The sequence below is a fragment of the Carassius auratus genome, chromosome 45 (assembly GCF_003368295.1).
Source record: "Carassius auratus strain Wakin chromosome 45, ASM336829v1, whole genome shotgun sequence".
Lineage (NCBI taxonomy): Eukaryota > Metazoa > Chordata > Actinopteri > Cypriniformes > Cyprinidae > Carassius > Carassius auratus.
The window spans coordinates 9,991,537-10,016,594 of record NC_039287.1 but is presented as its reverse complement, the minus strand read 5'-3'; the positions used below and the strand labels follow the sequence as shown (position 1 = coordinate 10,016,594).

Here is a 25,058-nt window from a genome sequence, read left to right as displayed (position 1 = left end):
TTATAATAATGCTGTGATGTTTTAGATGACATACAAAAATACATTAATTCATAAATTTTAATCAGGCACAAATTGGACAACCTCCCTGTTTCTCCATGTGTTCAAGGACCCCTCAAGATGTCCATGCTTGCCGAGCGTGAGTTTACAATTTGGGATGTACTTTAGGATTATTTTTTGGAACGTTTTAAAAGATTAGTTGCCGATTTTTGTAATATTCTATTAGAAGATTAATTTGATTGATGGTACATGGGTATATTAAAGTCATTATTGCATTCCTCCACGTTGTTTAGCATGTTTGCTAGCAGGCTAGCAATCATGGCTCTTTAATAAAAGGTGAATCACATAAGTTGTCATGTACGTACTGTACATTCAGCTTTATACTGCTTCGCATAAACACGATACACTTGTGACATTTCTAACGTAATATCTTCTTATACAAACGTAACATGAAAGTGGATGTGTTATTATTGCAGTGTAGAGTTTGTGACATTCTTCTTATCATGTCGATATTTCATCAGCTCGTCGTAAACAGAAGTGGTCCGTGGACCCCAGAAACAGCGCTTGGAGCAACGATGAGTCCAAATTTGGACAGAAAATGCTGGAACGCATGGGCTGGTCCAAAGGAAAGGTAACACTTTTAACATATAAAACAAAATGCGTCAAAATCCTGTAGTGAATATAAAGTTGAGCTCAAAATTAAAAGGCGGTGGAATACTGAAGAGAATTGTGGTCCAACTGACAGATGACACTTTAGATTGACAGCTGCCAACTCAACTTAAAAATGAAACATTCTGTTATGAATTAATGAAGAATGATGTTTTAAATACTGCCAAGAGAACGTTATCTAGCTGGCTGGCACAGATGAAGAGTTGATTGTAAGTTGTATAGATTACAGTAGTGTTTATGAAAGTCTTAACAGTACCAAGCAAATTAGTGATAAATAAATAAACATGTTTACATGTTTTATCTATCTGTCTGTCTGTCTATCTAAACACTTTTTGCTGATGGCCTCAGCCTCACACTTGAAATTTCAGAAATCAGTTTTCCTCTTGTTTCAATTGAAAGGTTAAAATCTCCACTTCTTGCTTGTGTGGAAAGGTAATATTTCTTCTAATGATGTCATAATTTGTGTGAGATTGTGTTTTTTTTTTTTTTTTTTTTTTTTTGTGGGGCAGGGTCTTGGCAAGAGTGAACAGGGGGCTACAGAACACATCAAGGTTAAAGTAAAGAATAACGGCCTGGGTCTGGGCACTACAACGAACCACGAGGTGAAGAATTGTTCCTGTGTTCTTGGCTTTAAGTTGACATGTTCTGTTTATTTTATTTGTAATTTTTATAATTATTAATTTTTAGGACAACTGGATTGCCCACCAGGATGATTTTAATCAGCTCCTTGCTGAGCTTAACAGCTGCCATGCACAGAACAACACTGATAGTAAGCAGAATTTTAAACATGGAGTGCAATGTGTGTGTACATATATATTTGTGTAAAAGCACAATGTTTGTCATTGCAGCTTTGAAAATTATTTCCCCCTAATGTTCACTAGGTGGTGCTATTGTGATGTTAAAATAATATCAAATGTGCTGTGATCATTGCCATCTGGTTTTCATTTCTCTTAAGCATTAAGTGTGCGTCAGTCTTCTGTTTAAAGCCTTATGTGTGATAACACTTATTATTTTTTTTAATATACTTTCAGGCCCCACACAGAAACAGGGATTTAGTTTGGAAGAAAAGTCAAAGACATCCAAGAAAAGGGTCCACTACATGAAATTCACTAAGGGTGAGTCATTCAGTGTCACGGCTTCTTATATGTATTGGACAAGGATTTTAAAAATAAAAAAAGTTTTTAGGAATATTAAAGGTCCCGTTTTTCACGCTTTTTTGAAGCTTTGATTGTGTTTACAGTGGGCAATATAACATGTGTTCATGTTTCGCGTGTAAAAAAACACAGTATTTTTCACACAATTCACCTATCTGTATACCGCTGTTTTCACTGTCATAAAAACGGGCTGATGACTTCCTTGTTCTATAAAGTCCCTCATTCAGAAATACGTAACGAGTTCTGATTGGGCCAGTGGTACCTGTGTCGTGATTCGACACCAGCTTAGAGCAGGCTGACCTCCTGGAAACGTGATTGGGCTAGAACGCACGTGCTGGAGATGTACTTACAATTACAGGAGCGTTTTTACTGAGAAGATGCGCATTAAAATCGCATTCGATTTTTTTGCACAGCCCTAAAATCTAGTTTACAAAGCTAAACAGCGTTGCCCTTTGTGTAATAAGTTACAGAAACTGTTAAACGCACCAACTTAAATAATAAAATACACTTAACAACCATAAACAACGCCTTCTCCAGACAAAGAGGGAACTGCTCCATCTTTCAAGAATAATCTTGCGCGAATCCGGCATTAAACTGATTGAGATTGAGGAAGCTGTCCTCAGCAAAATGTGCTGCACATAGTTTTACATGTGGATTATCATTTCCAGGAACCGAGTTAAACATGAATTGTAACCATTAATCTCTAAGGACAGCGTCCCTGGGAAGCCCAAACAAAGATGATTGGACTCCTAGATGAAAATAACAGCGTTTCAACGACATGGGGACAAACACAAACGCAACTTTTCTCTGTCGGAGCGCAAGTCAAAAAACTGTTTTAGTGACGTCATTACTGCAGGAACTAGAGGGATGTAGTCCAAACGGGTCGTTTTTTGTAGGCAAATTCTGTTAAATAAAATATCTCGTTTGGCATTGAACTTTGAGCTTTAGAATTTTACAGATATTATTTATACTCTAACAACAAAATTACACATTAACTAAAGTTTAAAACATGGGATCACGAAGAACGGGACTTTTAATATAATTTTAAAGTGACCTTTTTTAGTTTTTAGAAATATTATTATAATTTTAAAGTGACTTTTTAAGTCACAATTTGTACCCATTAAAATATTTCAGAGCTTAGAAGTCGTATTTTTAAATTTAGGCTTTCTAATACATTTAGGATTTTCAAGGCAGTGGGATCCTTTTTTTTCACAGAAAAAAAGGCTGTTTTTGAGTGGGTGAATTGAAATCTGTATCTGGATTTTTGTTGTTTTTTGTTCATATATTTCAATGCTTGTTTTCTAAGTCTCCTGGGAAGCCCTCTACCGGCCGGGTTGAGAACCACGGCTGTAGAATGAATAGTTTTCTCCTTACAATTTTATTTAAAATAAACCAAAATAATAGTTATATAGTTTATAGTTAATAATAATATTATTTTTGGGCACATGCTAGATGATTGACCTTTTCACAAATAAATCACTTGAGTTTATCTCTATGTAGTCAGGTTTGTCTATTTAATTCTGGTGGTGAAAGGTTATTGTTTTTTTTTATATTATAAATAAACTACATGTTAATTTGAAAAACAGAAACAGAGTCAGTTTTTTGTAACTTTTTTTTTTTTTCAATTTCCTTTATAAATGAAGCCGCCACCACCCCCCCCCCCCCACACACACACACACACCACCCGTCCATCACTTCCTGTGTTCAGTAGCTGAACTGTGTACGCTTTGTCTTCTGTAGTAAAAGCTCACGGGTCACCGCTGCAGTAGATCAGCAGGATCTAATTGTGCGGTCAGCTTAACCAGAAGGCTGTGCCGTCCCTAGTACAGAGCGTCACTTCATGATTCTCCAAGTTTTCTGACCATCATGTAGACAAACAATTAACCTGAGTTTGATCTGGCAGTTGAACGATCTCCCTGTATGTTTTGTCACGTACCGTTGACCTCTGCTGAATGGCTCACATCCTTCCCAGACTGGAAAGCATTGTGGCCTGATGTTTGTTGGTGGTCTTTATGAGTGGGAAATTTATTTGCCCTTCGGTTTTCCATTCTTGATGCTTTGACATTTGAATAAGTGGTATTTTTAGACATTGTCTCATATTCCATGATGGATGCTTATAAAAAAATGTCAGGAATGTTGGGGGAAAACTCGTTGTCTCTTATCACCTGAGAGGACACCGTAGCATAACTGTTTCCTGTGAGGAGCACAGGCCAGCACACTCGCTTCTCAAAATGGCCTCAATCAGCACCTGATGAGTCCCACAGATAACACAGCATCCAAAACAATGTTAATGTTGTTGTCTCTGTTGTCAAAGCCTTTGTTTAACTACGAGAAGGAAGAGCGTACTCTCAGTGGATGTGTCCCATGTCTCATGAGACGAACTGGACATCTCGCACACAACCTCATCACGACCCCCTGTGGTAATCGGGCCACCTCACTAACCTCATGTCCGTGACCTCAGCTCAACTCTGATTGGTTGTGTGGCTGCCCTTTGCCTCCATGAGTCCCATTTTGTGACTTCCTGGGGTAAAACAGCATCACTCAAGCTCATTAGGAAAAGTTTTTTTCCTACTCTTGGTATGATAGACATCATACATTCTGAAAACGTAACTATTTAGAGATTAATGGTAAAAGGTAATGCAATGCAATTCCTCTGAAATCCTCTGATTATGATTTATACAATGACAAAAGAATTCTCGGAAGCAGACTCTGTTCTGTTAAGGTGTGATGTAATTTGATCATTATCAGTTTGTTCAAGGTTTATGTTGCTGCATCTGAAAGTGGAATTAAGATGTCTTTGACAAACATAACACTGGTTGTTACGACTGCTAACAGATTTGTAGTGTGTTGTCATGGCAGTTGGCTTGTTGTTACCGCGTCAGGGTTCCCGTGGAGGCTTTGTTGAGTGGATCATCTTTTGCTGATATCGGTTGCTCTGTAACCCATAGATGGCCTCACCTTTTGTACGTTTCCTGAGTATGTCTCTACAAAGCTGTTGCCAGGTTAAGGCCTTTAATTGATTTAACAGATTAACTAGTTGTATCTAACACTCATTTTAAAGTAAATGTAAATACCTAAGTTAGTCTGGGAACCATTAAACTCTCTCTTATATACCAGTATACCATCATCATAATGTGCTTAGATGTTTGCTGCTTGCTTGAAATATAAACATTTATGGGTCAGTATTTAAAAGATTTTAAAAGAAGCCTCTTGTGCTTACCAAGGCTGCATTAATTCAAGATACAGTAAAACTGATAATATTGTTAAATGCATATTTTATTTTTGAGTATAATTTAAAATCTAATTTATTCCCGTGGTGGTTGTGCTGATTAATATTTTTGTAGAAACCATGATACATTCTTTATTTAATGAATTGACAATTCAAAAGAACAGCATTTATTTGAAATGGAAATCTTTTGTAATGTTTTTAATGCATTTTGTCACTTGATCAAATTAATGCGTCCTTGTAAATAAGTATTTATTTTTCAAAATAAAAAAATAAATACTGTCCCCAAACTTTTCAGTTGTACTGTAAGAATATCTGTGCAAACTGTTAATGTCTTTATATAAAGTATGTATTTACTTGTTTATTTTAGTGGATCAACAGTCATGTGTTCCCTTTATATAAAACAATTTATATATATATATATATATATATATATATATATATATATTTTTTTTTTTTAAACACAAAATAGTTTCTATACTTTTCATAATTTAGATGACTTTACTTTTATTCTAAAAACAGTAATAAATTGAGTAATTCAGTCAACTTTTGACCAATGATATCTTAAATGTAGTCTGTAGAGGTCTGTTGGTGTTGAATAGCCTCTTGGTGCTGATTATCTTTTGTCAAGAAAATTGGACATTTCTCCCAGTCTTATGAAGATGTTTTGGACTGGTCCTTTAGAATAGAAGCAAACAAACCCCTGCTCTAGACAGGATGGAGGTAGCCGTGAGGTTGCTAGTTTTAAAGATTGATGGCATTCAGAACAGGAGAAAGGCACCGACGTCTCCAGCGCCCATCTCAGACATGAGCAGCGTAAACCAGTAACCCAGATTTAATTGGCTGCCCATTTATCAACTGATCCAGTATTTCTTGATGTGAGTTGAACTGCAAGCACTTCATCATCTGAGTGTGTCAAGCTGTTACACAGATGAACGGAACAATTTTGGGCCCCCTTCATTAATAATTGACATGATTTCTTTTGATAAACAAACCAGTGCATATAATATTTCCATCATTACTATTTCCTGTTTAGCCAGTTAAAAGAACACCCCCCTCATATTTTGTCACCTTCACTTCTTGTTCCAGAAAATTCTTTTTCCTTGTTTATTTAATTGCAACTGAAAGGCTTAGAACTTATCCAGGTGTCTTTTGAGGCAGTCAATTAGTACTTCGCTTGTCAGATTAGCAAGTCGATCCGAAAAAGCCTCTGTGATTACTAATCCGGTTTGACCGGAGTTATGCCACATTCGTTGACACCTCAACGGTGACCTTGCTTCTAGGGCACTATGAAATTATTTAATAATAAAAATAATGATTTAATAATAATTTTAAATGTTTTTTTCATATTCTTTTTTTTTCTGTCTTAATTTTCTGGATTATTATTATTTTTTTTTAATTTCAATGTTGCTAGACTATTTTAATGGTTAAAGTTTATTAATCAAAAAAAGCATAGTCTTTTATTGTTTTTGTCTAAATTAACGTGTTTTCCATAAATTTAGCAAAAATTTAATTTAAAGTATTTAAAAAAAGTGTTTTTTTTATTACAAATACTGTGTGTTTAAAATTTTCTGTTGAATACATTTTGGTAAATTGAAACTGTTTTAATAATAGTTGTATTATTGTTAGTAGTAATATTATTACATTAATATATTTTTGTCAGACTCAAAGTTAAACGGAACTTTAATTTTGACGGGTTGCTGTGAAGACCTTTGTTTCTGTTTGTAAATCATATGACAAGAGTTTTTCTCACAAGAAGCGGTTAATTGCTCATGCAGTGACTCTCAGAGCAGTTCTAGAGATTATTTTCATTTGTTCATGTACTCCTATATTGAGACGGAAGAGTCTGAAAACGGCGAGCATCAAACGCATTTCAGTATATGTGTATTACGGCTGCACGATTCTGGATAAATTGAGAATCACAATTTTTTTGCTCTCTAATCACGATTCTCCTACGATTCTGAACTAAATAAAATAATTTGTTACAAAATGTCATTGCTGCAGTCTATTTAAAAGTGTCTAATTAATCTGAATGAATTATTAAACATTTTAATAAACACTACCAGTCCAAAAGTCTTTGAACGGTAAGATTTTAAGTGAAATTTATTTCTGTGGTCAAAGTTGAATTTTCAGCATCATTACTCCAGTCTTCAGTGTCACATGATCCTTCAGAAATCATTCTGATATGCTGCTCAAGGAACACTTTTTTTTAATCTGTTTTCAATATAATAATATAATGTTTTTTTGAACAGCAAATCAGAATATTAAAGTAATTTCTGAAGGATCATGTCACACTGAAGACTGGAGTAATGATGTTGAAAATTCAGTTGTGCATCACAGGAATAAGTTGCACTTTAAAAATACATTCAAGTAGAAAGCAGTTATTTTAAATTGTACAAATATTTCTAAATTTTACTGTCTTCGCTGTACTTTTGATCAAATAAATGCAGTTTCGGTGAGCAGAAGAGACTTCTTTAAAAACAGTACACATCTTATGGTTCAAAACTTTTGACTGGTAGTGTATATATATTTAAAACCCCAGTTTTTATATTAGAATGATGAAAAAGTTGACTCTCATAAACCTACTTCCCTTGTTTCATTACTGGATGAATCAGCGTTTTTGAACGATTCTATTGAATGAAAATTAATTCATTGACAAATACATTAAGACACTTGTCGCCACCTAGTGGTGAAACAATGCAATCGACACAAACGTTATTTGAAGCTCAGCACTTTCAAAAGGGGATTTGCTTTATTTTGATCGCTGCCAGATATATATCAATGTTTTTATCTGAACTATAAACTTTATGCCAGTATTTCTTTGATAATATAAATGACTGTAAGACAGAAATAATATTGTGTAGTTGAAAAGACAGTTTGTGAAGATGTTTTTTTTTTTAGCCAAACATGCTAGCTGACAAAGGTTTCATTTATGTTTACTGACCTACTTTTGATTTATTCAGGCAAAAATTTCAAATTCTGTGACATTCCGCATTCTACATAAATTCCGTTTTTATGACTACATTCCATCCATGAGGACTAGTCCGGTCAAGCTCCAAAATGATAAAAAAAAAGTGTCCATACAACTTTTGAAGCATTCATAAGTGATGTGAACCGATTCAATCAAGTCGTTATTCACAGAAAATAAATGCCTGATTCACAATGAATTATTTTTAATTTTTAATCTTCTTTTCTCTTTTTTTTTTTAAGCAGAATTGGTTGATTTAGTTCACAAAAATAACCTAAATGATTCATGAATTGGGCAGATGTAGTTTTTACCTTCAACATACTGATTGAGTGATTAATCATGAATCAGACTGATCCAGTTCTTGAGTTCAGCTCACTGATTCAATAATTCATTCACCGTGATTAACAGCTTACTGGATGGGAAGGTTTTCAGTGACTTCAATTTCAGTTTGTTCTTACAAAGCTGTCATTTGACGTTTGAATATCTAGAATATATAACACGAGTCATAAGATGCTTCTATGGTACTTTTGCCTTTTTGAAGCTTGAAATCTTTAGTCCCCATTCCTTTCAGCTATATGGGGGAAAAAGGTGATCAGTACATGATTCAATGTAATCCTCTGAAGGTTTCCAGTGGCATTTGTTGTTACACCCAAAACTAACCCTTTGTAAGTTGATAGATCTCTTTTCCAAAAGTAAAAAGGTCATTTTTGGGCTCCACTTGTTGTCCACTGTGATCAGTGGAAAGCTTGTTCTGGCCTGGCCTTTTGTTTGGGCTGCTTACAGGATACCTTGGTTACTTGAAGGCAAGGTCTCCCCTTTGAAAGCCACGCTGAAAAAGACCCTAGAGCAATAAATAAGTGAGTGTTATCAGGAGCTGCTTGGAGGAAGAGGATGCAGCTGTACGAACAGGACTCGCGGCTGAGACGGGCGCCCAGGCACTGCTGGAGCCTTTGAGCTGCTGGAAAACGGGAGGTGTGAGGTGGGGCCGTCCCTGAACCATTTGTTTTTCCTCAGCCGTTTCATCCCCTGCGACCTCTCTTACCTCTAAACCTTTCCTCTCGGCAGGAGTTCAAAACTGTCCAGTGACCCTTAGCCATTTAAATCAATAGTTTAAATCAAAGTTGAACACCACTAGAAAAATATCCATCTGTCAATCGGTTGCGACCGGAAATGTTTCCTTTTCATCTCTCCAGATGTTTGTGAAATGCATAATAAACGGTTCTCTTTTTAAATCGAAAAAGGAACTATCACTAACGTCTTTTTAAATCTGTATTTGGTAGCGCACGGGTTTGGCAGAAGAATCTGCAGGTTGAACAGAACCCTGCTGCCCTTGCGTTGAAGCCGAGCTCGAAATGTTTACACAAATGTTCTATTGTGTGGAATAATGTCAAAGATCTATAAAAAGTCTCCTTGTTTTTAACCTTTTCTCACAGGAAAAGACCTGTCCAGTCGCAGCGAAACAGACCTAGCTTGTATTTTTGGGAAGCGATCGAAACGAGAGACAAGAGACCGAGATGAGGTAAGCAGTGCAAGTTGACCACAACATCCATCTTTTTTCAAAATTTGCTTCAATAATATTCCAGGTTAATGTAATAATGTTGATTACCAAAATAAAATAAAAAAATCAGTTTGTCCCTCTTCTTGGTAAAGATGAGGTCATGTTTACTGTTGTTAGTGAATTTCTTTGTGTGCAAAATCCAATAATTTTAAGAGAAATCCACTAAGTCCTTTGAATTTTGCATGAAGGCGAACTATTTCTCCATTTGGAATTCACAATTTTCACAGATTTGCCAAGTTAACCAACAAAATCCCAACAAAACCTTTACTTCTGAGTGATCTCTAGCCAAAATTGTTAAAACCATCGACCAGTTACTGTCAATTTTTGTTGTAACCAACATACTCAAGACACAAATACTGTTTTACCCTTAATATTACTTCCAAAATGAGCCTTTCCTCAGTGTTGAGCTGACATTTGTTATCTAAATCTTGAGTGTAATATTGAGATATAGCAAAGCTATTGCAGCAGATTGCATGTCATCTTACGCTCCATCCCACATGTAAAGCCCGCTGACCTCTGCTTTCACGTGACCCGCTTGCAGCAAGTTTCAGGCTGATAATGATCGTGTCATAGCGTGCAGTCTGACTCCACACACAAGTCACTGTAGGCAGGGATCCCGCTTAAATCCCCTTAAAGGATTTGCACCCTCTCTCTACTCTTTCACCCCTAGTCCTGTCAGGATCCTCTGTGGTCAAATCAGGAAGTGTATTTCTGATGATGTGCTAGTGGGCACGATCAAACTGCATTTCCCCGTCATCTCCCAGGTACAGGAGGCAGTGATAGAAGTAAAAACCGAATTACTGATGATCCCTTCAAACCCTGGAAACTTGGTTTGGAGAAGTTGGTTTGAAGGGATTATTTAGTGGAGTTTGGGCTTACACTGCTAGTTTGGATTCAGTTTGAAGGTGGTTCCCCCGGCCCATGTTGCAACTGTATTTCCTTTGCAAGTCCACCTTGAATTTGACATTGTAATTTATGTCCACACCTATTTATTTTGCAAATCTTTTCCTTATTTTTTTTTTTTCTTTTTGTTGAGATGTAAATAGTATACTGCGGTTTTGTAGTTTAGTTCTTAGTGAGATTTGTCATTCCGAGGCAAGGCAGCAGAAAGAATAGTTTTAGGTAAGCTTAGGTTTTAAGCTTTGGCTCGTGAATGAAATGCCACATCAGAGCAGCTTTGCTGTTGTCATGACACTCTGCGTGTGCCTCGCTTCTTGGCTGCTGTGCAAAGACGGTGTTGTTATAAGTTGATTCCCATACAGCATAGAAAAAACTGCCTATTTTGGTATTTTCATATATCTACCACAACAGAGTGTGCGAATAAATGAAATAAGACCAGTTGATATGTCCATTGTCAATACAAATATTCTTACTATGTCTATAGGGGATTTTCAGCAAGCATTTAATGTCAAATGTCTTTACAAAAAGTCAAAATAGATGGTAAGACTAAATGGTTTGAATACTTTCCATACAGTCATCAGTTCTAGGCTATTTGTTTTTGGAAAATTGTGGATTACGATAAGAAAAACAGTTCTGCCTGGCAGGAAGTTGAAATCAATTCATTCTTCAGCGTCTAACTAATCAAGCAGGTAATTGCCGACGTTATTAATGTTTGTTTAGTTTTTAGTGTTTAGTTGCTAAGTGCCAGTGTGTATGGAATTACCAAACGTTGAGCTGAGCAATTTTGCAACATGCTTCTGGGATTTTCTAACTGAATAGATGAAATGGGGTTGGCTGGACTAAACAGCATTTTTTTTTTTCAAGATTTTTTTTTCGTCCAGTAATATATTGGTCAAAGTAAAAAATGATTATTTTGAACTTTCTATTCATTGAAAAGAATCCTTAATAAAAACACAAACGCATTCATATTAGCATTTGTAATATGAAGAAATGTTTCCTGGAGTAATGCTGCTGAAAAATCAGCTTTCCCATCACAGAAATAAATTATTTTAAAATGGATTCAGATAGAATTTTAAATTGCAATATTTCACAATATTATTGTTTTTACCTGCAGCCTTGGTGAGCAGAAGAGACTTCTCTCGAAAACATAAAAAAAATTCTGTTTTCAAATGTAAATTTTCTTTTCTTTTAAAGATTATTAAATTAGTTGATTTCAGATTTTGTTTATGCTATTAAGTAGTATTTTGTTTATATTGCTCACTGTCCAACCTCATTAAAACCCATATTAATTAACATTATGTATGTTTAGACAGTCGCAGTGTGTGCATATGGTGTCCATGTATCATCCAGTTTGTCACACAAATCCAAGTTTAATTTTCTTAACCTTGTTTGACAGTGGTTTGTGGTGTTTGTGACAGCAGTTCCATGCAGCCCCCGGCAGAACCACCTCTTTACTGAGAAAGCGACACAATAGCAGCGCCTCATGCTTCGCCTGAATTTGGAAGTGCCGGCACTGTGCTATAAATTTTTTTTTCTTCAGCTAATCGTTTTGTTGCAGTTTGTTATTGTCTTGCTCTGGAGGGACTTCATTGACCGGATTGAAAACCAATCTGAACAGGCTCACAATGGTGTCCCAGGAGGCCGTGTGGCAAAGGGCTGGTGGCGAACCCTGTAAACGAGGGGCAGTTAGGCCTGCATAGGAAGCCAATGAGGGGGCGTTGTTTATGTGTGCATTGTGTGCTTGTGTGGTGATACGGCAAGTGGAAGATTTTTTTACGGCAGTGTATACTGTAGATGCATCCTGGGTTCACAATGAGGCAACATGATGAACTGATGCTTTAAACACTTTAGTCTGTGCAAGGAAGGTAGTTCCATAGAGTTTTTTTGACCAAGCTTGTGTCATCAGTGTCACTCTCAGGTTTTTAGTGCATTGCTCAGTTAGCGTTCATATAAAGACTCGATCTGACTGCTGCTGTGTCTTGGCCGCCCTCGCTCCCACCTCTTGCACCAGGGGTTTTCCTCCTTTCTCTCAGAGCTTCCTGCCAGTCCCTTATCTCTTGTCACAGTGTTCTCTGACACACATGCATGCACATGGGAGGCTGCTCCAAGTTGCTCATTATTTTTGATTTAAGAAGCTGTTATGGATCTGTGTTTGTATTTTTCTGGTGCAGTAGTATTTATTTGTTTTTTTTCATGTGACGCATGATGACGAAAAAGTCACATCTCTGAGGAAGTTCAACAAAAATGGAAAGCGACCCAATTGCTTTTCCATCTTTAAAAACCAGTTGGAGCCTTTTCGCTTGCATAAACAGATGCTGAGTGTGAAATATTGTGATGGACAATAGTGGAACACAATGCTTCTCGACCTTTTTTACTTGAGGCCCCTTATTTTTAAGGGCAAATTTTTATTTTTAGGGCCGCATAAGATATTTGTTGTGCTTCTGTTGTAATATCAAAGCTGCTCAATTAAATTATTTATTTTCTTTTTTTCATTTGATCTTTATAGTTTGTTTATTTTTCTTATTTAGCAATTTCACAGCAACCTCTAACCTCTAGGGAAGATCTCTTCGACAGAGAGAGTGATGTTCACATCTAGCGTTTATGGCATTATGATGTTTATTTGAGTCTTTTCCCAGTTGTCGGCTTTACTCGATCACTTTTTTTTTTTTTTTTGTCTTTACCTTTCAGTATTTATTCCTGATGTCTCTTATTATTTTGTTCCCTCCCTGTCTCTTTCTCTCCTGTTGGCTCGTTCTCTTCTCGGGGGCCTTAGTTAGGCTGTAGGCTAGTGTGTACGGACTCATGAGGAGTGGGTGTGATTTATCTCCCTCGGCCCCTCTGTAGCCCCCTCCACTCCGGCAGGCCCAGAGGAAAGAGCCGAGTTTGCTTGAACGTGGCTCGGTTTGCGAGGCCCCAGCATTAGCTGAAATAAACCCTCCTGCTGCTGGTGAAAAATGTCTTGTGATTGGCTAATTAATCAGTCAAAAGGGGAGCGTCGCGGTCTGTGACTTGAGGGACCCGAGCGGGCGACCGCTGAGGGCCCGCTGATAAATGGACTCCCTCCTGCTTCATACATCAGTGAAACTTAGTCATTTTTTACCTCTGCTCTTTGCGTCAATGGTGGATCGCTAAGGCCTACACTTATATATTTCGCGTGAAACTCCATCTGTGTGTGTGGAATGCGTTTCAGACAATCGTTTGATTTGGTCTTTGCTTTAAATTGCTTAATAAATGTCTATTCAGCATAATATCCACATCAAAGTTGTAGTTTTGATATTGTTATGTTCCACATTTTTCAGTTTAAATCCACAAGCAATAGTCTTTCAGATTGACATTCACAATGATTCATTTGATATTTGGTTTGATTTGATAAAAGTTAGTTTTGTATCATTTTGGCCATTTTTTGTAGGGATTTTTTTTGTGGCTTTTCCATTTATTGTAGGCTAAAAAAGATCCATTGCTACCTGTTGATGGAAGTCCCTTTTTTTTTTATAGTTCAATACAGCAACAGTGCATTGATCTAAATGGATAGTAAAGACATTTATGGTTTATATAACATAGAAATGTAATACTAAATAATAAAAAGATTTCTCTTTCTGTTCTTCTGGAAAAAAAATGCATCACCGTTTCCACAAAAATACTTACAGCACAACTGTTTTCAACATAGATAATAAGAAATGTTTCTTGAGCACGAAACCGTATATCAGAATGAAGAATTCACACCGAAGACTGGAGTGATGATGCTGAAAATTTAGCATTGGGGTAAAATATATTAAAATGGAAATATAATTGTAATAATATAGCTTATGTTTAATAATAATAAAAAAACTTACAGAATCTTGCAATTGTTTAATTTTTTTTAGTTGTACAGTACTTGAATATTTTAAAATTTTTAAAGTGGGGATTCATCTGATGTATACACTATTATTACCGCTATTATTATTATTATTATTATATAAATTACAACAAATTGTTTAGTAACCTTTTTCAGCATAGAAAAATAGTCTGAATACATTTAATTGCACTCTTACTTACATAATGTAAATATACTATGTAACTACCCACATAAACAGCCCATATATTGTTTTTTTATTACAAACGTAAAGAAACTGGATTTCTTTTCTTAAGCTAAGTGCTGAGAGCGTTTGGGTCTGGGGTTGTCTCCATGGTTCCAGTCAGGCGGTCAGGCATCTCCTCTCGCTGTGTTTCCAGGGGTTGGCGTGACCCCCTGTGGCCTCTCCCCCTCCCACGCCAGCTCCAGCACAAAGCCGTCAGACTGGAGGGTGGTACCTGTAGCTCTTCTGTATCAGCCCACGCCCGTCCTCATGAAGGATCGCAGGCCAGTTGACTCGCACATTCCCCCGATGCCGCCACCTCACCAAATGAGGAGAAGAGGTTGCACCATTTGGCAGATGAAGCGGTGAAGGGGCGAGAGGCAGCGATGTCATTGGCCTCATGGGAGTCGGCTGGTGGGCGGAGCTGAACACTGAAATGCTGCTGAGGATGCAAGTATACCAGCGGGCTGATGGAGCTCCCATAACTAAACATTTCATATATGACTCAAATTTCTAATATTAGATATTATCGAAGGATAATAATAAAACTAAAGATTTGTCAACAACATTTAATTTCTCAATTTGAGCAAATTAGGCTTTTTAAACTGTGTATAATTATATATATATATATATATATATATATATATATATATATATAAGTCTCTTATGCTCATAATGGCTGCATTTATTTGATTAGAAGATACAGAGAAAAAAAATACTGTAAAATATTATTGCGATTTAAAAAAGATACTATTTATTACTCCAGTCTTCAGTATTATGATTCTTCAGAAATCATTCAAATATGCTGATTTGCTGCTCAAGAAACATTTCTTAATTTCTTAACATTTCATTAATGTTAAAAATGTTGTTTACTATTTTAGACTTTCTTTTTTTATAGGATTCTTTGAACACAAAGTTCATGAGAACAGCACTTACTTGAAATTGAAGTCTATTGTGCCTTTTCTGTCACTTTTGATCAATTAAATGCATACTTGCTAAATAAAAGTATTGATGTCTTTTTAGAAATGCTAACGTATGGTTTAGAGTTTAGCATTGTGTTTTGGTGCTTCATTGGACCCTGCAAGTTCAAATCTGGGTTGCAACATCTCCAGATTTTATAGATTTTATCCCTTTAATTTCCTGTACTCTCCTTTCCTCTCATTAAAAAGTGACAAAACGCTAATAATAAAAATCTGAAAAAACGTTAAACATAAAAACAGAACCTTTAGGACCAGACAGCAGTGCACACTGGTGCGATGTAACCATGTGCTCCAGTATGTTATGCGGTAACTGCCGCCTCTGCGATGGTGTTCAAAGACATGTTTGTTTTTGAGTGCGAGATCCCTAATATGTTCTCGGATAACATCTAATTGCCTCAAACAAAAGCGCGGCCTCCCTTATGCTGTTGACAGGGCTACAGAGTAATGAAGAAACGGACTGAAATGACTGCTTGCTACATACCCTCCGGCAACTGGCTTCACGCCCATGCCAGCTCTGACACGTACAAATTAGTGTGAAAATAAAAACGGCATTAACTAAAAACGGTAACTGAAATGGCCAACTTCTGCAGTCATTGTTGGCCCAGGCAGAACTGCCCTGGCATGGTGATTACAGTATGAATAGAGGAAGCTAACCGCCTGACGCTCCTGAGAGCCACCACCTCTGCTGTTTTCTTGGGCCTCGACTTGCATTTAATCACCGCCAGTTTAATCTAATAAATCACCGCAGGGCAGAGAATAAATGGTGTGTCCTCCATCTTGGGGCTGACACATCAGCTCCTTGGAGGGCACGGAAAGGCAAGCACTTTACAATGTAAAGTAAGCAGAGTTTAGTGATGATGCCCTATGCAGCGTGTTGTTGCCATTTGTTACTCATGATAAGTAATGAAGTCTCAGGTTGGTGGAGAGGTCTGCATCACGCCGGCTTACTGTTTGCATTAGGTGTAGGTCTTTGTTATTCAAATACCTCTTCATTACTTACACCTTCATTTGTCCGGTTTTATTCATTCTTTTTTGTCTTTATGGTTAATTATTTTAATGACTGACATTGAAAATCGAATTGTTTTTGTAATTATTATAAATAAATATGAATTTAATTTATTATTATATATAATATACACGAGAAATTCTATGAAGTTGCATGGTGTATGCTAAATTGATATAATAATAATAATAATAATAATAATAATAATAATGCAATGCTTGAATGCATCAATTAAATTTTTTATTTTTTTTGATTGCATCTGTTCTAACATGTTGTCTAAAGTTTTGTGTACATTATTTAGATATTGTCTTCCTTGGTAAGAAGAGCATTATGCTTGATGTAGATTTAAAGAAACCTGTCTCAAAGGATGGCTTGTAATTGGACTATTTGCTTTGTTCCACTTCATTACTTGCGTTCACGTAATGTATTATATCATGATGCATGTTCAAATGCTCATTAAAGCATGCAAAGCACTGTATTGCGTGGGTGCCACCAGTTTTGCTGTCCGCCCATGTGAATGGTATGAAGGATGGCGCGACGGGTCCTTTCTCCTCATCAGGGAGGGACACCTGGGTAATCTGGGTCCCGATCCATAAGCCCAGGCCACCACCAAATTTATAATAGTGGCAGGACAATGAGAACACACTCGCACACTCAGCCCTCTTCCCAATATCATCTCAATATTATCCTTCGGCCTGTGAGTGTAATGGGCCAGGATCTATTTTGTTTAGAAGGTATTTTAACTTGGAACCCTCAAAGGAGTAAATTATCTTCAATGCTTCCATCTTCAGAAATTGAGGGATAAGAAGAGAAAAACACAGTGTTGATGTCTTAAAGAAGTTTTTTTTTTGTTTGTTTTTTTTCACAAATGAAGATTGATTGATCATTTAATTCCGACTTTTTACCTTGACCTTATCCATAGTTGATGCCCAATGAAGATCTAAATCAGTTCTTCATTCAGCCAGGCACCATTATGTATGTTTTTAAGAGTTTTTTAATCATTTAAAAAATTATCCAGGTTAGCAAAACGGGATCATAATTTCATAAATATGACAGATTTTTATGTCCTGTGACCAAAGCACATACAGTGCTTTTCTTAAATATTTTCTTAAATATTTAAGTATTTTTTATATTAATTTCTTTTTTTACATTTATGTATTTAATATTGTAATTTATAATTTTTTTACTACTATTTAATTATGATAGCACACTTCTAACAAATTGTTTGTACTGCATGCTCACTCTATTAATATATTAATGCATGCTCACTCTATTAATATATTAATGCATGCTCACTCTATTAATATATTAATGCATGCTCACTCTATTAATATATAAATACATATATATATGAAGAGTTCAGATGCAAAAACCTCTAAATGCCATCTGAAATTTTCATCTAAAATTAGGATTTTTTTCAGGCTCCTATATTTATGTTCAGTTATTTCACTTTAATAGCCTGGAAAAGGACCTGCACATTGCCATTAAAGTAAAATGACTCAACCTAAGCATAGGAGCTTGATAAAAATCCTAATTTTAGATGAAAATTTCAGATGGCATTTAGAGGTTTTTGCATCTGAACTCTTCATATATATATATATATATATATATATATATATATATATATATATATATATATATATATATATATATATATATATATATATTATAGTTTTTTTTTTTTTTTTTCAGTCAGGGAGCAATATGTACATAAAAAAAATATATATATATATATATATATATATATATATATATATATATATATATATATATATTAATCCTTTTTTTTATTCATTTAAATACTATACAGATTAGCAAAACGGGATCATAAATATGACAGATTTTTAAGTCTGGTTGCAAGGTAAAATCAAAGCAAGAGAGATCAAAGGACATGTTAACACAAAAACACAAGCACACACACACACACACACACACACACATACATATATATATATATATATATATATATATATATATATATATTTCCTTCCCCCAATATTATAATGTCTTTTTAAACATATCGCACTACTAACAAATTGTTGCCTATACAATGCTTGTACTGCATTTACACATTTATTTTTGATGGCTTAACATTCTCAGCTGGGATTATTGTAAAAGTATTGTGAAAAATCAGTACTAGAAATAATCCTAACTTTATTTATAGCACAGTGTTTTTGTACCATATTGTGGTCTTTAATCCCTGGACACCAGAAGTTCTCATTGCTGACGCAGCATTTGCAGTGCTAAACTAGCGTAGTCAGAGCACCGTGTCTCTGTGCAGGAAGGAATATTACTTTTGTATTATAAATTAGGGACTCTCTGACATAGCACAGAGTTGGACAAATTAGTTGCAGTTTTCAGCACCAAATTCAAGAATGTTGTCACGATTTGTTTTTTTTTTTGGTTCGTGAACACATTTCGACAAGGTTTTTTTTTCACCGTTCCTGGCTGCTTCGGACTGTCTGCTGCAATGTGTTGGCGTCAGCGGCAATGTCTTGTTCTTGGGCTTCCTCATCACACAGACTTTTGAATGTCCCGACACCCCCCTCCAAGTCCAGCCCCACTGCCGCGCCGCCCCCACCCCTCCAGCCGCCCATGCCTGGGGAGAGCGGAGCAGGAAAGAGCCCATAGCTCCTGCTGCAAGGGCCTTATCTGAACACTGCACACAGTTCAGGGAACGCATCCTTTTCCTGGGGCCTCCCATCTGCCAGGAGCAGAGAAAGAACGGAGGGAATGTGGAGGCAGAAGAAGCCAGAGAGCGTTTGAGAACATTCAGGGGCCATTTTTGTTGTGTTTACACCCTCATTAGGACATCCAAGCACAGTCATGAAACCTGGACCTGCGTTATCTCCGTGTCAGCCTTCCTGCTGGCTTGTTTGTTTGTGTGCGCGTGCACGTATGTGCTTGCATGTGTGTGGTATAACCCAATCCCTGCTCAGCACTGTTGAGGGAATGCTTCCAACAGCACTTCTCTCGGCACATTAGAGAGATAAGCCTAATGGAGGTCCCCAGGCAGTGAGACATCGCACCACACACACACACACACACTCACACACCATCACCACCTCTCCGATGAAGAGGATTTCCCACTCGCTCCATCTCTCTTCCTCCTCGTTCTTTCTCTCCAGAGAGTAATTTCACAGTGTGCTCCAAAATGCCCCCCAGTTGTTTCTCTAAGTCCCTGCTCTAAGTCAGACGCATCTTCTCTGAAGACAGCCCCCCCCCCCGTCCCAAAAACCAGAAATATAGATTTCCTTTTATTTGGAGGGAAAAGTGAGACTTCTGTTTTAATGAGCCTACATCTGCAGTTCTCCAGTCTCCCTCTGGGCGACTTCCAACGTTTGAGGGACCTGTGGCAGCCGCTTGTAGTCACGATGACCATCTAGTACTAGTACTAAAGCACATCTGAATTTTTCAAGACCTGAAAATGACCACTGGTTGGGAACCACTGATCTAGAATAGTGGTTCTCAAAGAGATAGTGCACCCAAAAACTGCTCCGGGTGTGTGCGTGTGTGTGTGTGTGTGCACTTTGGATGGGTTAAATGCAGAGCATGAATTCTGAGTATGGGTCACCATACTTGGCTGAATGTCACGTCACTTTTAAAAAAGGTACAGAGACGTCCCTTTGACCGTATTGCCCCAGTGACAAGCTATCTTTCTTCAAAAGCTGCCCAGATCCATTATACTGTTACACGTGTTTTCCTTCTCAGCTGTATCTTTTACTTAAGACCTACTGTGTTTAAAAGGATAGTTGAGAAGATGGGCATTTTGATACACACAAATGTGTTTTCAACCTTTTAAGGACTATAAAGTGGCAAAAATAACTTCAATACTCGCAGAGGAGACTGTGTGCTCATATACCGAGTTCTCTTTTGCTGCTGATTACATTTCAATGGATTAAAATCAATTGTTTTTAAACCACAATGCTTAAAAATTCATGCCAGTGATACGTTTTGGTGATTGCGTAGCACATCAATGTCATGTGTTGTGTATCCAGTATAGAGATGATAATTCAAAATCTCGACTGATTGTCATTTCTAGCAGTTAATTGTGTCTAGCGGTACACACCCTTACTACTAGTAATAATATTGTTTTATATTATTACTAGTAGTTAGGGTTTAAGGTGGTTAATATTATTACTTTTTCGCTACTTATATGTAGAATGCTTTTAACCTCTTTAGCATTGCAAGTCTTTGTATGTATTTTGCTGTTGCTTAGCTGTACAAAAGCTTTGCAATCTGTTTTTTTTTTTTTTTTTTTTTTTTTTTTTTTTTTTTTGGTCCAGTCCCTCCATACATCTTTTGAAAAATGCCGTTTTCACCGGCGTCTCTGGCGTAATGTAGAGCACCGGCGTGGTTTAGCGCTGACTTCAGAGCGGGTATTCTTCACTGCAAATCATTATGCATTGAGGAGGCCATTAGCAAAATGAAGACGAATGGGAGAGAGAGTCAACTTGATAAAGTATTGGAGGACGACGGTTTAATCTAAAGTGTTCCTCTGTGGTCTTTCAACATAGTCACTGTGTCTTGCCTGTTATGATTAAGCTGTATGTTATGCTATAAAGTTTGTTCTTTCTCTTAATTCTTATAATCACTGTCTTAGTTTGGCCAGTGCAAGCACCGTCTCTCACTCATCAGGCAAGTTTTTCAGGAATCAGTTGTTTAATCCAACCATTTACACAGTGACTTGTACATACGCCCCCTTTTGAATCCATTTCCTCTTTATATATACATAGTGCTGAATATTTGCAACACTGTGTAAAAATATATAAAGATAAGAACAGAATCAGATTCGTGACCGATTGAAAACAATAAATGTTTTCACTTAAGACATTTTTAGGTTATACTTTTTTTAACTAAGTGTTTTGTAAATGTTTTTTTAGCCGATAGTTCAGATGAAGTTCAGTGATGTCATTAGATACCTGGTACAAGTCTCAGCATGACTGGAAGTTGATTGACATCTGTTTAAGCATTTAATGACACACACATGAGGGGTGTGTACGTCGAAGTTCTTCAAATTAATTGAGGGGTTGTCCTATTGATTCCTAACAGACAGTTCGCTCTTTCACTACTGGATATTCTGCTTGCATGTTGAGTTCTTGCTCTTATTTTTATAGTCAAGCTATTATTATTGTTCTTATAATACAGATAAAAAATACTTAATTTAACTGTAGTGAAACTATAATGATGATAGCTCATAATTTTCCAAGTGTATGATATAGCTTTCATTCTTCAGGTCAACCATATATTCATGGAAAAGAAAATCCGTTTGAATAATGAAAGCAATAACTTTGCCATAGTATCCTTTCAGATGTTAAAGTTGACTGCCACAGTCATTGCATGCTTTACATATTCTGCCCCACCCCCGGAAAAAAACTCAGGCTCAGGATTTTTTTGCTTTAACCCCTTTAATAATAAAAGCATTAATGTAATGAGATATAATAACTATTTTGTTGTATTATACAGTTTACATATATACGGTGTTATCACTTGATGTGTATATATTATTCTTGTAGTACTGTAAGATTTTTATTTTAATATAAAATTGATTTATTAGAGAAAAATACTGTATAATCACTTGATGAAAATAGTAATTATTATACCGTAACACATATTATTGTAAATTGGCATAATTATATAATTTATAATTATTTTATTAAATTATTTTTATGATAAAACATTTAATATACTTTAACAACAACCATCATCATATTTTTTTATACATTTTTATAATATACATTAATTATATGGTAATACTAATAATGCAATTATATATTGCTATATATACTGTTTTGTTTGTTTTATTTGTATTGTTATATTGGTCTATATCTTTCATTTAGGGAAGCAGTGGACCTGACTCTCAGGAAGAGAGAGAAGAGGACAAAGACACAGGAACTAATCTGAACCCAGAGACACAATCAAACACAGTGACCAGCACACTGACCATGCAAGAGTACTTCGCCCAGCGGATGGCCCAGATCAAGAAGACTCAGACAGGACGAGACCCAGCCGCGTCTTCATCTGAGGTCAGCAGCAATGCACCTTCTCCACTGGCTACGCCTGCCTCCATGGAGGACTCCCCCAACACCAGCGATATAGAACAGTCCAAAAAGAAGAAAAAGAAGAAAAAAGACAGGGAGAGTGAAAGAGATAGCGTAGAGGAAGATGCACTGACCTCAGTAACAGGAGAGTGTGTTGAAGAGCCAAATTGCTCACAGAAAAAGAAGAAAAAGAAGAAGAGGAAACGTGAGGAGCGGGATGAGGATGGGACTGAAGTTGGCAGCGCTCCTACAGTAATGGATGGCACCACTGAAGAAGACGCTCCCACCACAGGAAAGAGGAAGAAGGAGAAAAAAACATCTCCAGAGGTTCATGCAGATGAACTGAAAACAATAGAGACTGGGAATATGGACCATAAAGTTTCAGATAAAAAGAAAAAGAAGAAAAAGAGAGAACGGGATGAAGAGGAAGGAGCAACTGAGGAAGTGGTGCCCAAAAAGAACAAGAAAAAACAGAAGAAATGATTTCTTACAATTAACTGCTCTCTGAACGCTTGACTTTCTGATACCATCATGTTTTTGATCACCAAAATGAATGACAATGAAGCTGATGAATTTACATTTATGATAGTTTATTTCTACAAATTTAAACTAAATGACAAAACATTAAAAAACAACAACAACAAACTGAATGTGCAGTTGTGGTTTTATGTTTTTGTTTTTCTTTGTTGTCATGGTTTCCTGGAAATAAAATTTTTAGATGCATGCCTCAATATGGGCCATATAGTTATACATATATAAGTGTGTGTGTGTGTGTATATTTTTACAAAATATCTAATATATAGAGAGATAATGGTGTTGTGCAGCAATTGAAATTCCTAAATGTAGCAAACCGAATAAATGATTTACTTTTTATTTTCCTCCTAAAAAATATGGGGTATTTTCAGAGACACTTTATATTTCACTTTCCGCCTATATAATTTATAAAATTGTATTAATTTATGACTTAAATTGTAAAGTGTTTTTAAATGGTCTATAGTGGAAGAATGCTGAGCTTTCCAGAAAATATGCCCCTGGAATGTTTAAAAGGTAAATATAGATGTATAATCAGTAGATTAAAATCTTTTGATGACTAATCAGGTGAGAAATAATGTATTCTACATAACTGGACCAATATTGACATAATTGGTAAAAATTATGTAATTTGTTATAGTTTATATTGGATTAATATAACTTCTGTCATTTTTAAAATGGCAAATGAAATTCTAATCCAAATTCCACCTTCACCCAATTATGAACATATTGATAAACTTTTACTCCCTCTTAAAGATGTAGAGGAGTTTGTTTCTTCCTTAGATCAGATTTGGAGAGATTCCAAACCCATTCTTGCACATATTTTTCTCTTGATTCAGATAAGACAAATGTTTCACTGAATAAAGAAATATTATGGATTGAACGCTATATGTATTTTGGACAAAATGAACCATCTGAAGTTAAAATGTCTTGATGGCTTTCTTGCAAATATGCAGTTTTTCACTTCACAAGATATTAAATGATAGGCTGTAGTTTTATTAAAAAATATTTCATGTTTTTATCAGCTGTTTGGACTCATTCTGACGGCACCCATTCACTGCAGAGTATCCACTGGTTAGCAAGTGATGTAATACTAAATTTCTCCAAATCTGTTCTGATGATGGCAATTAAATTTTTTTGGGGTTAGCTTTTTTATACAGTACTGAACATAATATTAAATGATATAAGATTACTATGATATTGATTATTAAACTTCTCACATGCACACTTTCAAACCCTTGCTTAAATGGATTGGAAATTACTGATAATATTCAAAACAAATGTCTCCGTTCATAATTTTGCCATTTCAGTGTAAATAAATTCCAGAAATTTGTGGCAGGTGGTGACAGACACCTCAGGTAACATTACATTAAATATATATATATATATATATATTTTTTTTTTTCATATGTATGCAACTTATGCAATGTTGACGAACCAGCTCTGTGAATATTACTTGTACAAATTGTGTAAAGTTGTCTGCCCCCTGACTCCTTGTTCCCTTTAAATTATTTACAGCAAAGGATGACTGAAGAGTGACAATTTAAGATAGTTTCGGTGACGAAATAGTTATTTGCCCTGCAGTTTATGTTCTTAATTAGTATAGGATAAAAATGACTTTCTGTTCAGTATTTCAGTCTCGATTCTCATCTGCTGTTTGGCCAGATTTGTCTCGGTCTTCTCTGGAATAAGTTGACCAGCCCAACATGTCAGCAGTGTTTACTGTCAGTATGATTTATTCAAATAGACAGTTTTGGGACATGGATCATGGGCCTTAAATTTAATCTCACCTATTTTGCACGTATCCTTAATGATGACGCTAAACAAACACATTTGGCTTGTTTGTAAGTGTATGATTAATAGCACACCGCTCTGCGTGACCCTGCTTTTCTTTGTCACGCTAATGTGTAGCTTTGAGGTCTTTTCGTAATGGTAATGTTGTGCATTGGGCCCAGCTTATCCAGTGTATGTTAAGT

The 25,058-nt window shown here is 36.1% G+C and overlaps 1 protein-coding gene across 2 annotated transcripts; it reads left to right on the top strand.

Annotated features, from left to right (window-relative positions):
* Positions 1–23,196, top strand: LOC113063223 (PIN2/TERF1-interacting telomerase inhibitor 1-like). Of its 2 annotated transcripts, none has more exons than XM_026233463.1 (7): positions 1–136; positions 519–628; positions 1,176–1,268; positions 1,354–1,435; positions 1,698–1,781; positions 9,448–9,533; positions 22,351–23,196. In XM_026233463.1, the coding sequence occupies exons 1-7, from the start codon at positions 118–120 to the stop codon at positions 23,032–23,034; spliced, it is 1,158 nt and encodes a 385-aa protein (XP_026089248.1). In that variant the 5' UTR covers positions 1–117; the 3' UTR covers positions 23,035–23,196. The 2 variants fall into 2 exon arrangements, with proteins under 2 accessions (XP_026089248.1, XP_026089249.1); XM_026233464.1 differs by lacking the exon at positions 1–136 and adding an exon at positions 246–333.
* The last annotated feature ends 1,862 nt before the right edge of the window (positions 23,197–25,058 follow it).